Here is an 18,592-nt window from a genome sequence, read left to right as displayed (position 1 = left end):
ACCGTGCACTTCACCCTAGCTGCCGTTTGCCATTCTTTTTGTAGGTCACTTGATGTCATCCTACGGTTGTTGAGTGACATTCGAATGAGTTGGCAGTCATCCCGGTCAGTGGAGAGTCGTTTTCGCTGAAAACTTTCCTTTTCAACTCTTTTGGCAAGGTCAATAGTTATTTTTTGATTCCAATTACTATCGAGGTACTACTAGCACTGTTTTTGCCATCCAGCTGGTCCTACTGCAAGAGGATAGTGATGACTACAGCAGTGGTTTATATACCTTTCCTCGTTAAATAAGATTTGGTTCAGGTGATCACCTAATCAGTACGTGGTAAAAGCCGATATGGGCATTGACCACATCAAACCAGAGGAGCTTTTACAGATCAGCAGGGACACATGCACCCGGGGACACAAATGGAAATTGGGCTACAAGGTATTCAAAACGGAAAACAGGAGACACTTCTTTACACAGAGAGTAGTCACAATCTGAACAAACTCCCCTGCAATGTTGTAGATGCTGAAAATTTGGAACATTAAAAAATAGACTGGTTAGGATCCTTGGATCACTTATTAATGGACACCAAATGATGGGTCGAATGGCCTCCTCTCGTTTGTAAACTTTCTTATGTTCTTATATAGAAATTTTTGCCATATTGGCCTGATTATTGACTATCAATTGGTGCATCCCTAACAAAGTTAAATTGCACATTTATTTGCTGCATACTGACTATGCATATTTCTATGCACTGCTCCAAACCATTACAGATTTACAGAAGTACAAGTTTGTTTTATTCAATATAAAAGGTACATTTCTCCCAACTGTTAAATTATTAGTATTAGCATCATCATCATTTTATAAATAAGTGCTAGTTAACTGCAATGAAATGTAGAATTTCAAATATTCCTCCAGGGTGAAAAGTGGAATTATACTGTATCATAATACATCCGTCACTATCTTAGACTTTGACAAAACCAAGTGAAATAAAAAACGGGATTTATTAGAACACCTATCTTAATTTAGATAAAAAATATGGCAGTTTTCAGTGCTCAGGCTTTAGACTTGCAATACACTGTTTATTAAATGGGGAAACAGTGTATTTCTTAGAAGAACATGTCTGAAATCCCATTTATTGATACTGGAATATTCACCAAGTATTATCCACATCTCAAATACAGCCCATGAATGCCATTATTTACATCTCTACCTGAACCTCCCACCTAGGGCTGGGCGATATGACTTAAAAATAATATCTCGATATTTCTTGTTTTTATCCAATCAAGCCACAAAAAAAGACGAAAGACATTCAAACTACAAATATTTCGTTAATCCTCCAATAAGCAAAACTAACAAATACTACATGCGGGCTGTCATGGTAAATATATGCAGAATGCAACACATTACAGGGCAAGTGTTGTGTGATTACTATTACGTGTGTTGTATGTTGTTATGGGATAAAATAAATTATATATGTATATATATGTGTATATGTATATATATATATATATATATATATATATATGTGTATATGTATATGTATATATATATAAGTTTAAAAATAGCTGGCGTTACAATAGTTTTAATACATCTGAAATGCGGGGTGCCTTATCCCAGGGATTTTATATAGAACAATTATCCGGTCAAGGAAGGAAGGACAGCAGCTCCCATCTAAAAACAGTCCATATTCACCGATGTCTCAAAAATTATTTATTAGAGAAAAAGTGAACATCATAATGCTTACGCGTTTCGACTTATCTTCCTCAGAGCACATATATAAATATACACAGTATGATTTACTGTCACATAACAACAATAACACAAGTCATGTGATCACGCAGCACATGCGCTGTAAAGGTACAGATTCAGTTATATTTACCACAGCCGGGTCTATAGCGGCGCATTAACATCTGCTGGACAGACATTTCTCCTGTGACTGTCGCGTCTCGATTCTACTTACAAATACAGCATGTTGTTAATACAAAATAGTTATAATATTAATAATAATAATAATAATAATAATAATAATAATAATAATAATAATAATAATTGAACTGTTGAACCACTTCACCATCTTAATAAAAATAAAATTATACTTTCTGCATGAGTTTGCATTGCTTTCCAATTCATTAAAATGCAAACAAAGGTTATTATGAATTTTATACAAATGATATCAGTCTAAATTAGCGGGGGTGGGGGTGCTTGCAGATCGAGTTCAGCCGGCGAGGAGAGCGGGCGGACCGTGTGCGCTTGCGCATTACAGTATCTCTGGTTGTGTTGGTTATTGTGTGTCAGGTCTCTCTCCTCCTGTCTGTCTGTGTTTCTGATGCTCATTTCTTGCCGCATCCGACACGTGTGGAAGAACCAGGAAGAACGGAAAGCGTCCTAATGACGAAACATACTGCCGTAAAGATTGCGATTTGCGACAACACGATATAAACGATATAGCATAATATGAAACGATAGACGTTTTTCTATCGTCATACGATATATATCGTCATATAGCACAGACCTACTCCCACCCTAATGCAGACTGAACAATCACTTTCAGTTTGTTTAGGCCACTCTGAATTTCCAGATACAAAAGTTCCATTATTAGGACATTACTCAATATTCATCACTGTGACACTAGTAATCTCTCAGAATTACAATCTGCACCCTGATTATCTTACTTACTGTCCATGTGAATGGACACCACTACTCTTCAGTTCCCAACACCATCTTTTTTCTAGTGGCATTAACTTCAGGTAGTGGCAACCACAATTAAAGGGCAATTGCTAAGACATACAATAATTTATCTTCCCTGTCTAAACTTTAGGCTACATTTTGAATGTACCAGCATTCAAGTAAAAGTGGAAACTACAACAAAAACTAAATAAATTCACTAACACTTTCCCGGCTATGCTCTTTTCAAAGACATTCTGTAGGATTGTAACTGGCCAAGATGCACACATACATATACATATATTATTTGCAGAACATCTGTACAACATCATATACAACCTGATCATGTAGAAATCTGGAAAAAGGTTTAAAATAATTCACAGAACAAAGAGACACCTAACAATAGATCAGAAACAAGGCAGGCATTCAGTTTTGTACAGTATGTGTAATGAATACCATAGGTCATGGACATATTTAGTAATTTCAACACTTATAAAACTACAAGATATACAACTGTATTACAATTGTAATCCCTGCCTCCCCATTTAGTCTTGTAACTGGTAGACCTTTGATTGTAGGAACGTCTAGTAAGAACATGAGCAACAAACCACACAGGAATAACCACAAACATTTAGGAAGTTACAATTTAACATTCTGCACTTCCAATATGTTTTTACAAATAAGCACAAATGCAGATGAGGTTAAATACTTAAATATCAGGTTGCAACGATGATAAACTAGAGCCTGACCGATTTTTTTGGGTACGATACCACTAATAGGGAAGGTATGCAGTGACCGATGGTGTAAATAAAATATGAGAGTGAACGGATTGCAATTCACTTCCCTTTAATCTCAGAACCAGTTCACTGGCAGCACTTTCCTTCCACAGCATGCTAAATTTCCCCAATTACCAATATAATATCTGCCAATACTTAATTTTTTGTGGTTAGCATGCAAAACAGACATTTTCTAGCATGGATCCCTAAAATCTCTCCCTGTCAGAGAGAAATTGTGTCAAATATGCACTGAAGGCAGCGTTTTTTACTAGGGTTTTAACGGTACACCTATCCATACCGTTTGGTACAGGATGTTGGGTTCGGTACGCGTTCGGTACCGAATGAACACAGTCTAGTTTTAACCATGCACGTTACTCATTTGAGACTGCATCATCCACATGTGAATATCACTGGTACAAGGAAAAAACAGAGTGCAGTGCAAACCCTGCCTGGTCGGAATTTTACACATACATGTAAGTACACTTGAAAATTGGACTATAACATGTATTGTAGCTAATTTAGACCTATCTTGCACAGAAATAGAAATGGCCACTTATGAACAACTGAAAGGGGCACCAAAGTTCTAGTGTAGTTCTAATTTTATTAAGTGTATAATATTTGACAATTAATTTAGCCCAACACATAGGCCTACATGCAGGAACCAAGTTTATGGATATCAAGGTAAAATGTATACAAGCAGTGTGTATGTATGTAAGAAAGTCATTAAAATAAATAAAGATACCCAGTGCTTAAGATTAGCATCAAACAACTACACAAAACTATGACAAATTATTTGTATTGCAATGTCTAGACTACCATTAACTATACTGAAATATAGTAAGTAGAAAGTACAATAAATTATGACAATCTTCATAGAAAAAAAAAAAGGCAGCAGCTGCATTACAGCATAATACAGCATATCACCCAGAAACTAAGCAGATGTGAATGAGTTCATTTAAAGCTGTATTCACCATGAACATATCAAGCTTTTGTCTAGAAAGCACTGGATTATTTATTCAGTGTTAGGAAGAAAACCAGCATTTGACCACATGGGAAATTTGACCACTATTTCTTAAAAAGTTAGGGGAAATCCTTTTTCAAGTCTACAGGCTGTGGTCTGAGGAAAATATATTCTCAATTGTCTATCAGTGTCTATATTAAAGAGAGGTTCTCACAGGTTGTGTTTGGGCCAACTTTTATAATGGTTGCTCACATTTGCTATAGGAAAAATGAAAAGGAAAGAGTAAGATCACATTGAATTTTGCATTTCATTCTTTACCTTATCTAGTTTGTCACATATGTTGTAGTGTTTTTACTTCAAGAAGTTAAATTAACGCAGTAAATGAAAAAACAAAACCAAAACAGTCCCTTGTCTAGAGCTTTCCTGTTTCAGGCACGCTGACCTTTCCATTTTAATTCCCCGCATTTCTTCCCACCTCTTCCTCTCCAGGGGCCCTCTCCATTATGTTCCAAGTAAACTTTTTCCAGTTTTAAGCAATACTAATCCATCATGACAGAATCCCTGTTACATCATATTTATCCATAGAGCCTTGTCCTTCTCATGAATAAACCTATGTGATTCCCATCCCTCTTGAAATTGATGCAAAGTCAAACCCGTACAATGGAAAAACCCAAAATACTGAAATATGGAAACATTTAGCATCCAAAAAAAAAAAAAAAAGGTTACAGCCAGAATAACCAAATCAGCTTTCCATAAACACACCATTAGGAAATGGACAAGACATTGAACTACTTTATAATTGATTATACTTAAGCATTTTTAAATTTTAGAAAATGTAATGGTGTATATTTTTTCTTTTGATCCAGCTTTTCCAGAAAGGTTAATACTTACATCATACAATCCTATCAACATAGAACATTACAAGGGTGTAACTGCAAGAAATATTCATAGATTAGTTAAATAAATAAACGTCAATCTTAGGCTGGTATTCAATACAGAAAACTCAGAGGCTATAGGCTACAGAGAAACAAAGACTGAAATTTCATATCCGTGTTTTTTTCCACCAAATTAACCTGGTTTAAATCGGAATAATGGTGCTCGTAGGAGACCGTAAATACATTCCCAACTGAAATACTGATCCTATTCTACTAGCTGAAACCCACATCTCAAAACATCCCTTTTCAAACACAAAAATATAATCTAAATTTTAATATCACAAATTATTTTTAATTTCTGGAAACAAACACAAGTTCACATTGTTTGCATTACTTCAGGTCTCCCAAGAGTTTGACAATCTTTTTGGCAGAAAAGCCTAAATTACCTAATTACAGTGAGTTTGCCAGTACACTAACATTTTCCTAAACAATTCCAAAGCTTTTATATATATTTTATTAGTATTACTGTGGGTGTAAACATGCAATTTAAGACCAAGATGCCTCTGCACACTGCTATAATGAAACCAAACCTAAAAATGCAGAGACGTATAGTCACCAAAAGAGATTTACAATCCAGAAAATTACAGTATAAAAACTGCCAATTAACTTAATGTGGGCACAGCATATATGACAGGACTATAATGCAGTGTTCATATTTAAATACAAATAGCACTGATATGCGACAGCCTTTATTTGTTTATCTAGATTTAGCAAACCTGCAAAACAGAAAATTGCATAAACTGTCAGTCCTTCAGCACAATACAGAGATGGTTAATGTAAATATATAATACGCAAACCCATGCTATTTTAGGGTTTGCTTCATGCATTTACTGTCATATACATTATATTGTAATCCTACATATCTTCTTAGAAATATAAAGACTATAGCCTAATTCATATAGATAGTTAAAGGGGGAAAAAGTTAGTTTCCCCAGTTCATATATATTTTGGTCTTAGACATTATAGTTTTGCTTATTGTGTACATAAAATTAATCATGGTTGGATCGTCTCCCAGTAGTACAGCCGGTACTCCTAGGAGTTCACAATACAATAACCTCTACAATTAGATATCGTGGTGCACTGCTGGTACCAGTACTACCGCCCATCACTAGACTCGTATAATTTTTAGATTTCTTTGCAGTTAGATTAAAGAGGTTTGAGAAAAAACAATGCATCTTTCATGATTTAGCTAACATTAAAGTTAGCTCAGCTCACAAGCTGAGAATCCTGAATACCTAGGAAGACTGGGTGTGTTTTTCAGTCAAGGTGCTGTGTAGAGTATGCTCAGATAATTATGTACAAATAATTCTCAGTGACAAAAACCTTGGTGTGTGATAGACAAATCACATGTTCTGCGCAGAATCTGCTCATCGACTGGATTTAAGAACTCACCCATTGAATCTACCCCAAGATGGGGCGTGAGGAGAGGTGTGGAAAGCTTAAGGTGGACTTGTGTCATTGAAGTTAGTTCAGCGTGAAATAGAATACGAACAACGCAACTCAATCAAGCACTGCAATACAACGAAGTCACAGGGGGATAAAAAACTGTTTGTTGTTGTTCTTACTGACAAAATTCCAGGTGGTCTAGTCATTCATATTTGTCACCCTGCCTTCAAAATACTCGCCAGGGGCGATTGAACAATCTTAATTTCCAGTCCTGCATTTATGCTTTTAAGATTCTCTCACTTATCTCTCAATTTGTTGATGATTAGTTTTGCTGGGCAGAACCAACTTCCAAGATACAGCTATGGTCTAAGGGGTGGTAGGTGGCAAATGAGCAAGTTGTTATGTTTGTATCTTCATGGGCAACAGCCTTCTTCAGACAAGACCAGCAGTGTTTATTACTATGTGGAAGGAAGTGTTTTGGTAAAGAAATATGCCCGATGTTGATTTTCATTGACTTGTTGTCCGACCACCAGCAGTATGTTGCTAAAATTATTCACAGCCCTATATGGGTGACATTAATAGCTGGTGAAAAAATACAAATTACCACTCACTACTTGATTGCATAAATATGCACTTAGAGAGACACACTAGCAGTATATGTCTGGAGATTTTTGGATAGCTCCTGCTTGATTTACAAAGGGGGGACACCAAATTTTCCAGTGACTTTAAAAGACAGCCCCTGGAATAAATGGTATCTCTGTGTTTATTGAGTGACAAAAGTGGCCGAGTATGATGCCATTCAGATGGTAAATAAATAGCCATTATAATCTGCAAGCTCAACGTTTATGTTATTGATTCACCTGTGTGTGTGTGTGTGTGTGTGTGTGTGTGGGGGGGGGGGGGGGGGGGGGAGTATGCATTGTTCAGAAATTAATTTAAATGTGGGAAGACTCTTCAAATTAACTTTCCAATTCTGTTTTATTGTATAGTTATAAAAAAAAGATTACAATAAATTATGTCCAAAAAAGCATCCCATCCTATCATAATACTAAAACAAAACTAGAATAGACTACAACGATTAAAATAAGGTGAATATAATTGGAAGAAATGCCCAAATGTATTTTCCTCTTTAGTAGGCGTTACACTAAGGAGCTACACTAAGGATGGCCCTTTACATGTGGTATATTATTTGTGTAGTAATAATACAATTCATATAAATGAGTGTTTTGACAAGGGAAATCATGTAAGTTACAGGACACCACAATGAGCTCAATTCGCAGCTACTGGACAGCAAATCCACAGGAAAGAGCAACTGGTCCGCAATTTTAACAGCTAACCCACTCCCTGAATGATGCTCTGCCTCCAGCAACAAGTTCCATAGGAATACTACAGGGACTGTTCAGACTGTCATGTTACCAGATGTTCAGATCAACTATAAGAAAGACTAACCACACAATCACAATGCAAGCCCTATATACATATCATTAGACGTTTCAACAACTAAGAGAAATCTCAACTAAATACACAAATCAATCAAACAATAAAGACGAACTGAGGGAATGGAAAATCTCGCCTGTTATCCCCAAATTCAGAGGGCACCAACAGAGAGCCTCACATTGAAGAAGGACAGATGGAAGGGCAATGGCTCCTGCTTCCTTACACCCTGGAGGGCAACGTGGAGGCGCTGGAAGATGAGCAGGAAATCAGATACGCCTAAGAACCACCGTGAACAGGTAGGTGACAGCAGTTAGAGGCAAGAAAAGATTCCATACAGGCAATTTTGTTTAGACGAGGAAAATGTCAGAGTTTTCAGTTTCATTTTCTTAAGTATCCAAACAATTAACAATGATTTTACACCGGCAGAACTGTGGCTCTCAGGGAGCAGGGTTGGGCTCACTGACTAAATGCACTGAACAGCACATCTGCAAAAAAGGGCAGTTACTAAAGTTCAGTATAGTCTGTGAAAGAAAACTTCCTTAACAGTATTCAAAGACATTAATTTTATTGTTCTTTTTTCTGTTGTTGTTGTTGAAGGAAAACAGAGGAGGCATTGAAAATTAGTCAACAGCATACAGACAAAATCAGCCAGTGACTTCACTGTCCAAGACTAAAGGGCAGTCAAGTCCACTCAAAGCTTAATTTTACCAATGGGGTCGGTAGGATTGAGCTAAAGCACATTAAAACTGCCATCACACAAGGATATAGGCCCTGGGGCGGCCTAATGCTCAAGTGTGAACGGGGTCTATGTTTCTCAGTGGAAGGATACTGGACAAAATATCAGAAATAGATGATCTTGACTTCAGCTTGGGATGTATAAGTCCTGTCGCGGTCATCTATCAAACGTTAGAGCCCGCATGGACCAGCTCAATTGCTTAATAAAAAGGTATTGTTTCAACTATATAGTATCAAAGATAATTAAGTTTGTTTAGCTTAATTATCGATTTAATTTTAATTTCCAATTACATAAAGCAGATTGTGTGCTTGAATACTAATATAAAAACAAGAACAAGACCTTAACGAAGCTGAAACTAGAGAACATGGTAATTCACAAAACGTATAGGCCCATATAATGGAATGCAATGTTCTACTAGCTAGGTATGCCCACTAAAACACTACCTTATCAAGAATGGACAAACCTATACGAAATATCATTTTCAGATTACTTAACATTGAGGTTTTAAAGCCCCTGGGACTAGCACCAGCATCTGGTTTTTTTGTTTCAATTTTTGTTTTTAAAAAAAGTGCAGTGCAGCACTGAAATAGTAAGATCCTCTCAGAGATATTAATCATCAGATAAAACACAAACCAAATAATGTGCACACCCAAGGTCAATCTCTAAGCCAGTTTAAAAAGAGGAAGATACAGTATTTCTGCAAACAGGTCAAACAAAGGGCTTAGGATTTAATTAAAATACCCACTAATTGTGAATTACAAAGATTTCATAAATGCAAGATTTTGTTTTCATCAGAGGTTTCTTCCACAAACAAAAACATGTAATTAACTACTGGGTTACAATGTTGATTTAATCCAAGATTAAATGTAAAATCGGAAAAATTACACACTACAGCCACCCAAATCAAGTCTGTGAGAAGAGATTGTGTCTTATTGAAAGTACAGTGATGATCAATTTTAAGGATTTTTAATAGAAAGACACCTCTACAGCAATTTCTTCAATTTGTATTTTATTATTTAAATTGAAAAACAATATAGATTTTTCCATAACAAATCCACAAAAAAGTAAAAAGCTGGTGGTTTTTATGTTTGTTTTTCTTTTGGGGAAAGGTGGTATTTCTATTCTGTATTTCAGTAACAAAACAAAATAACATTTAGAAATGCTGTAATCAGTTTACAGACTTTTACATTTGGCCTATGAACAGATCTAAAATAGGCCAAGCTTTACAAGTTTTGTAATGGTGAGGAAAATGAAAATGTTTATCCAAAAACAGTAATGGGCTACCATAGATTTTCTCATGGCAGCCCATCGGAGTAGCACATATAGTAGCAATTAGTCCACCCCGTATGTACTGTGCTAGAGCAGAGCTAATGATCCATTCCTGTGGAGGTCATATTTCACAAAACCTTAAGGTGTGGCTCCAGCTCAGAGTGTGATGGCATAGAGACCACAGTGTTTAGTTTCAACATGAACAGAGATATCCCTCTGCAATGTGTAAGCTATTATTACTGACACACTGCATTTGGTTCTTACTCAGATCTGAGACATTGTGAGCAAAACTCCTCACTAGCTGAAATTCAGCTGCAGTGAGAAAGAACTTTGTCCTCTTTATCTCCTTGCTAGAACTTGGGATCCATTAGGTGGTAGATTTTACTTTAGCCTCGACATATTATATAGGGCTCCTGTTTCTGTCAGCTTGAGGGATTCCATGAAAAAAAAACACATAAAATCTCTTCATCATCTTGCATGCACTTTCTAACCCGATAACATTCTACAGCAGTATCTAAACCACTCATCTTGTCTGATTAAATTAATTGTTGCATTATCATTATAAGATTATTTTTATTATCAATACAGAATATTATGAGTCATTAATAATAACAGTAATAATGTACTGCCTGTAAGCTTGTTTTTAAAGAACTACAATTTTGTATCATTTATTTATTGGAATTTTTTGTAATATTCAAAAGTTGCAGTACTAATGCAAATTATGTTTAGATAATTCATAATTATCTAAACTGTAAAAAAGTGTTAGAGAAATCTCTGAAAAATGCCTCAGCTCTCTTTAAATATTGTTTCCTGCACTTGCTCAAATTACTACCAAAATAATGCATTGAATTAACTCAAATTACATAATTTTGCTAAGTAAGGTTAAAAAACCAGGAAGCAAGCACGTTATGAAATTCGGTTGCTAACATCCACAAATCCAATTACAAACCTTAACTCTGTGATCCTGGCCGCAATCATGGAAAATCAGGAGCCGTATGTCCCGTTTCAAAGTGTCCATAATGTTACTAGACGCCTAGAACTCTACCCTTGGTACCTGAGAGACACCAGGAATTGGTTTCACCGAACCACCATTCCTCATTCCTCAGTTCTCCTTTGGGGGATTTACAGTAGCCATGATTGTGATGAAAGTTATACTTCTCAATTTTAAATCTTACTAAAATGTATAAAGTATAGCACACTAGGGCAAAATTATTAATATTAATGAGTCAATAAATAAGTCTTTCCAAAAGCATTCTTGGTATTGCTTTGCTGCAGGGCCCTGGTCAGTCTGAAGTCAGTCTCCTTGCCAGGGTATAAGATCATGAAATAAAGGTTATAGTATTGAATCCCTGTTTCCTAGTAATATAAAAGTGAAAAACAGTGGTTAAATTAAACCCTATCTAACTATTTAGATTACATTTGAATTCCTGGCACACTGATTAGCCTACAGTATATTTATGGATTAGCCTTGAGAATTCACTATGTATTATTATTAATTGGTGGAAGAAAGGGGTTCTCCCATTATGAATTAAGTGCAGAGATGGGTGAGTGTTTGCAGGACATTTTCCAAAAAGGAAAACTTGGCATTTTGAGGAAACTGTCTTTAGAAGCCCTGTGTGTTCCTTTTGCTCAAAATTAGCACATCGTGACAAAACATCTGATGAACGTTATGACTGGAGGGCTTTCCAGCTCAATCAGAAACAGTTGTGTTCTTCACTTGATATTTTCCTTCATAGTGCAGACTATAATTGATTTGAAAAATAAACTGCATGCACTGCATACACAACACAAAACATACAAATACATATTGAAAATAATATATTTTATTGGTTCATAAAACACGCTCCTTTTTTACTTTTTATAAACTGTGCAATAGGCATGTATGTTCTTTTTAGCTGCATAGAACTACACCCATATTACACTGTGACTGAAGAGAGCACTCCAATGTCTCTTTTTGGCCCAAGATCAATTACTAAATTATAAGATGACCCAGTACTGACCTAAAAAAGCAATAAGGAAAATAAGATAAAACTGTCTTTTCACTACCACAAATGAGTTTTGCAAAACATTGTATACTAGTTCCTATTTGTGGTTATCAGTAAAGAGAATGTTTTTTGTATTTTCTTTAATCTTTGTGTCAAACACATCAAACAAGAAAAAAAATCTTCAGATACATTTACATTTAAAATCCTGTATACCGAATAAGAGCTACAGTATTTCTGCAGGGATGTCTCAGAGCACAGCACCACCTCTGAGCAAATCCTGGCCAACCCTGGAAACCTCTGAAAAATGACAGGGTGTTCAGAGAGGTAATCTGTATAACAACCTGTATAATGTGTTCATAGCCCTTGTTAGCACCAAATCTGTATATGTCAATATAACTGGGGTCCACTATCTGAAGCATACATACAGTGGGGGAAACAAGTATTTGATCCCCTGCTGATTTTGTACGTTTGCCCACTGACAAAGAAATGATCAGTCTATAATTTTAATGGTAGGTGTATTTTAACAGTGAGAGACAGAATAACAACAAAAAAATCCAGAAAAACGCATTTCAAAAAAGTTATAAATTGATTTGCATGTTAATGAGTGAAATAAGTATTTGACCCCTTCGACTTAGTACTTGGTGGCAAAACCCTTGTTGGCAATCACAGAGGTCATACTTTTCTCGTAGTTGGCCACCAGGTTTGCACACATCTCAGGAGGGATTTTGTCCCACTCCTCTTTGCAGATCCTCTCCAAGTCATTAAGGTTTCGAGGCCGACGTTTGGCAACTCGAACCTTCAGCTCCCTCCACAGATTTTCTATGGGATTAAGGTCTGGAGACTGGCTAGGCCAATCCAGGACCTTAATGTGCTTCTTCTTGAGCCACTCCTTTGTTGCCTTGGCTGTGTGTCTTGGGTCATTGTCATGCTGGATTACCCATCCACGACCCATTTTCAATGCCCTGGCTGAGGGAAGGAGGTTCTCACCCAAGATTTGACGGTACATGGCCCCGTCCATCGTCCCTTTGATGCGGTGCAGTTGTCCTGTCCCCTTAGCAGAAAAACACCCCCAATGCATAATGTTTCCACCTCCATGTTTGACGGTGGGGATTGTGTTCTTGGGGTCATTCCTCCTCCTCCAAACACGGCGAGTTGAGTTGATGCCAAAGAGCTTGATTTTGGTCTCATCTGAGACCACTTTCACCCAGTTCTCCTCTGAATCATTCAGATGTTCATTGGCAACTTCAGACGGGCCTGTACATGTGCTTTCTTGAGCAGGGGGACCTTGCGGGCGCTGCAGGATTTCAGTCCTTCACGGCGTAGTGTGTTACCAATTGTTTTCTTGGTGACTATGGTCCCAGCTGCCTTGAGATCATTAACAAGATCCTCCCGTGTAGTTCTGGGCTGATTCCTCACCGTTCTCATGATCATTGAAACTCCACGAGGTGAGATCTTGCATGGAGCCCCAGACCGAGGGAGACTGACAGTTATTTTGTGTTTCTTCCATTTGCGAATAATCGCACCAACTGTTGTCACCTTCTCACCAAGCTGCTTGGCGATGGTCTTGTAGCCCATTCCAGCCTTGTGTAGGTCTACAATCTTGTCCCTGACATCCTTGGACAGCTCTTTGGTCTTGGCCATGGTGGAGAGTTTGGAATCTGATTGATTGATTGCTTCTGTGGACAGGTGTCTTTTATACAGGTAACGAGCTGAGATTAGGAGAGTCCCTTTAAGAGAGTGCTCCTAATCTCAGCTCGTTACCTGTATAAAAGACACCTGGGAGCCAGAAATCTTGCTGATTGATAGGGGATCAAATACTTATTTCCCTCATTAACATGCAAATCAATTTATAACTTTTTTGAAATGCATTTTTCTGGATTTTTTTGCTGTTATTCTGTCTCTCACTGTTAAAATACACCTACCATTAAAATTATAGACTGATAATTTCTTTGTCAGTGGGCAAACGTACAAAATCAGCAGGGGATCAAATACTTTTTTCCCTCACTGTACAGCGTTAACTGATGGTGCTAGGTAAATGTTGATAGGCTTTGCTGCCCTTGGCGCCATGCCTATCTAAAGGAATACAGAGGGTCCAGACCATGAAACTCTCTCTGTCTTTCACTGTAGGGACTGCTGCTGTGTACATGTAATACTAGCTGCTGAGGATAAGTGCACAGTGTTCAATAAACCAGGCATTTGAGAATTGCAAACAATGGCAACTTCTCATCATTATGACGAAACAAACACTACAGTATTGGAGTTTGCTTTCAAACTAACCAAGACCACTCCTTTCTATTGGTCTTGGTCTGTTTGGTTTGATCCGTAAGAAGTTTAATATATAGGCTTAGATCCAAACAGACAAAACTGCACTTCAATACGCATCAAATTGTAGGTGAGAAACGCCCCTTAAGCTACAGCATTTAAGAAATAATAACCATATAACCATCTCACAAAATGTTTTGTCTTGTTTATATTTTAAGCCTAGTATCTGATTTGTTTCCATGAGTTTTGTGCAACTTAGTCTGTAGGTCCTGAAATACAGTGTAGGAAGCATAATTCAAAAAAGGCATTCCTAATATACCTCAAACACTATGTCAGTACCTTAACTACAGGGTAGGCTACTTTAAAACTTTTGGACAAATATTCTTCCTAGCCTACATTCCACATGCCTAAAGCATTTAAATGTTCCCCAGGCCTTCAGAAATGCAGCATGTTACATAAATGTGCTTAAGGTAGCCTAATTCTTAAACATTAGCCCTGGACCTATTCGTCGTTTGAGTGCACTGTGCACATCTCATGCAAATCCTAATTACACATTCTGTTTTTTCCTTCATTGACAATTTAAATGGCAACCATTCTAACAAACAGCTAGTTCATAATGACAATGTATCATGTGTATGACAATAAGAGGACTAGCCTATATGAGCTGAAACTGCATCTGTCTGGAAGCTACATTTCTAGAGCCCAACAAAGATTAATGCCATGATCGCAAATTTTACAATTCAGTTCCGAGACACCCAAATGCTTCACAAAGCCACACCTATGTCAAGCTTGCCTATCTGGTGTTTTCTGTATTTGTATAACTTTTGGGGGGTTTATTTACTATGCAAACAAATACGACAAACATTACATTTACATTATCAAACATTACCAATTGCAGAAAAATAACTCCTTTAAGAATCCAAAGCTCAGATATTTGTCACACGTATCACTATTGTTCCGTAATTCTTAAACAGTTATTACAGTAGGTGTAGATTTTCCTATTATTCCAAACTAAACTCGTTTTACTTTCAGACTGCTCCTCCACTATACAATTTAAACATGCTGCTGTAAATCTTTTTTCTGTCTAAGCAGCTGTTTGAATATTGTTTTTGAAATCAAATGTGCATTCATTAAAATACAAAGACTTAAAATGCCTAATTGTACAGTATTGTTCAAGAATGTCTTTTTGCACCTATGTAAGTGAAAATACATGATGCATGATACATGCAGACTAATGTTTGAATTAATGCTTAGCTCTTCCTTAAGAGTCTTATTTGAGTTTTTCCTCCCCCAATCTAAAGTGCTGAACACACATCTTGAGGATAGCCCATACAAGTCACATGTTCACATTTTTAGCTATTTTTGTTTTCTACTGCTGTTCACAACTTTCAAACTTTGGCTTGTATCTTTATAACACAGTGTAAACCCTGCAAATATGTGAGGAAGTCAGCATAGAGGGAGTTCCAACAATTAACACAATCTAATGTCTAGGCTGTTTAAAGTATTTCAGTGACATCACACCTTTGCTATTTCACTTGTGCACATTCCACAGTCCATGCATTTAGAAGTACAAGAGTCCACTATTTACACATCACAGGAAACTTTAAAGTAGAGCATTAAAAAAGTATGGGATGTTTGTTTCAGGAGCTACGGTATACAAAGGCACAAGCGGGGAAAAAATAAGTGACATAAGCTTGTTAGCAAATTGCACATACACCCAATTGCTCATACAACTTATCTAACATTCAGATGTGGAACCAAATATTGCCTAATACATATTCAGCTGACTAATAGCTTATAGCTTTTTGTAACCTGGTTCTGGATTTATCTGGGCAGTAGGTATTTTAGGCATGTTCTTGCCATTTAATATCTTCCTGCCGTTAATCTATTTCTGTATCAGTGTCAGTGCACATTGCAGTTTGCCACAGTGAAGTGTTTGTATTGCTCAAGCGTGCAACTGTTCTGGTTTTAGAGACAGAAAGCTATTGCATCGTCAATGTAACCTACATCTGTGTTTTTATTATTATTATTATTATTATTATTATTACATGCTATGATGTGGTGTGTCATCCCGGGAGTACCCTTTTTTTGTAACCCTGCACTGAATAATGTTGTTGTTCAATAAAATGATTATTTCAGAGAAAAATAATTGTTTAATTATAATTAAACTACTACAGAAACTAATCATTTTATATTGTAGGTTTGTAAGTCACATTACAAACACATTGATGATCTCCAGTTGGGAGAGCCGTACTTCAGAAAACTAATACGAGGGCAAAGTTCAGCAATAATTGACATGTTTTATTTGCAATACAAACACTATACTCCACTGTCAAGAGATACACAAAGTGCTCACAAGTCAAAGTACACAGGATCACCTTGGGAAAAGCCATACGTGTGGACAACCCATGACAGTACGGTTTTAATCATTAGACAATGCAGGTAGTCATCAATTAAACCTCGCAACGTTAAACTGAAGTAATAAGAGCCCTTCTTCCCCAAGGCTAGCGATGATGCACAACTCAGACATTAAACAAACATATTTCATAATGTACTGTAACTTAGTTGACACAACACACAACAGTTATGGGCGTCACTTCTGTATCTCCTTGAACAGCGACTGTAACGCCGCAGGAAACATCGCCTTCCTGTGACATTTCTTAAAACCAGATCACATTTTGACATAACAGATCTGCAAAAGACCTATCCGTGTCGGTGGGGTTTACTAATATGTATTTATTTGGCTGACGCCTTTATCCATTGCTCAAGTTCAACAAGACAAGTGCATATATGGTATGGCAGTACTTGCAGTGGCTGAATACACGAAACACAAGACTGCATTTTCCCCTTATTAATCTAGTCAATTCTGGCAACATCGGAGATATATAAATCTGAAAACATGCCCAGTCAGCAGCAAGTACCTCGGTTAGCTGCTATAAATATAATTAGATATAAACGTTTGTGCGAAAGAGTCAGTTAACGAGGACTGTTGAAACAATGTACAGCACCCATCTATACAATAACCCCATTAACCCATTAAATAACCAGCAGTAACTTACGTTTAGTGGCATTGATCAGGTTTTTCCCATCCTTGTGCAGTTCTTTGATGAATTTGTTAGTTTTATCCAACTCGGCTTCGTGGGCTTTTATCCTCTCTCTGAAGGAGGGACTGTCCAGATAGCACTCGCTGAACTCCAGCGGCTGCAGTCCCATGGCTGTGCGGATCACAGGACCCAAACCTGAGCAAAAGCGCGCTTAATCAGCCCAGGCACAGGGGACTCTGGTGGAAAAGTTACCAGGATTAAACAGCATCCGTGAGATGTCTAGAAACTAGTTCACCGTCGACGAAACCTATGAATGTGTATTTTTAAATCCACTGCACCCACCTTACGGAGATGCAAACACACTGGCCGCGACTGTGACACCCCGCTTAACTATTTTCATGCACTTATTGCATGCGGAGGATTGAATTGAACTGCAGATTGAAGTCCCGCCTACGCCTAGGCTTGGCGTTTCTGATTGGACAGAGCATCAGGCCCTGTATCTGTTATTGGTTAATCACCTGCCAATCATGTCATTTGCTCCGCCTTGCTACTACTTGGTAAAAAGTTGGAATTCTTTTTTTGGGATGCCTCATTGTCATTTATTATTTGGGGAAATTCCTTCGGTAATCTTGATTAATTCAAGATATCTCTCTATATATAACATTACTATTGCGACCTTAATTAACTCATTAAATCTACTTGAACAATAATAGCTATCTCTGAATATTAGTGGCTTGCACTTTGTGAGGTTTTTAAGACCCATGGAAATATATCGCACACCCTCTATATGTGGTATAAATCAATTAAAATAAACAATGTATATCAACAGTTGTATTATAGATAGCCTATAACTTATATAGCTGCCCGCTGACACTTCGAATTACGTCACACATTTGTGTATGTTCGTCTATTTGTTATTCCAATTCCATTTGCTATTTCTATTATCTTACATGCAATTGCTTTACCAAATCATGCGTATATATAAAATACGTACACATATACATATTCATCATATACACAGTACCTATGCTACAGGCAGCATTCACCCTCCTTGGATGTATTCACATTTTGATGTTACATTACAACATTTGTATGCATTTAAATTTGATTTTTTTTTCTTTTGATTTACAATTAAATTATATCACCCAT

At 37.0% G+C, this 18,592-nt stretch overlaps 1 protein-coding gene across 2 annotated transcripts in view; it reads right to left on the bottom strand.

Annotated features, from left to right (window-relative positions):
* Positions 1-17,875, bottom strand: part of arhgap10 (Rho GTPase activating protein 10) — an 84,474-nt gene extending 66,599 nt beyond the window's left edge. Inside the window, exons 1-2 of one of the 2 annotated variants that reach the window (XM_066718451.1) lie at positions 17,786-17,875; positions 17,459-17,679 (exon numbers count right to left, since the gene is read on the bottom strand). In XM_066718451.1, coding sequence (XP_066574548.1) covers positions 17,459-17,612 — 154 coding nt within the window. In that variant the 5' untranslated portion in view covers positions 17,613-17,679; positions 17,786-17,875. Of the gene's footprint in view, positions 1-17,458 lie in introns of both variants that reach the window. The other variant, XM_066718449.1, reaches the window with a different exon arrangement.
* Positions 17,876-18,592: the final 717 nt, after the last annotated feature.

Source organism: Amia ocellicauda, chromosome 12 (assembly GCF_036373705.1).
Source record: "Amia ocellicauda isolate fAmiCal2 chromosome 12, fAmiCal2.hap1, whole genome shotgun sequence".
Taxonomy (NCBI): domain Eukaryota; kingdom Metazoa; phylum Chordata; class Actinopteri; order Amiiformes; family Amiidae; genus Amia; species Amia ocellicauda.
The sequence above is the reverse complement of the archived record's forward strand: the minus strand, read 5'-3'. Positions and strand labels throughout refer to the sequence as shown.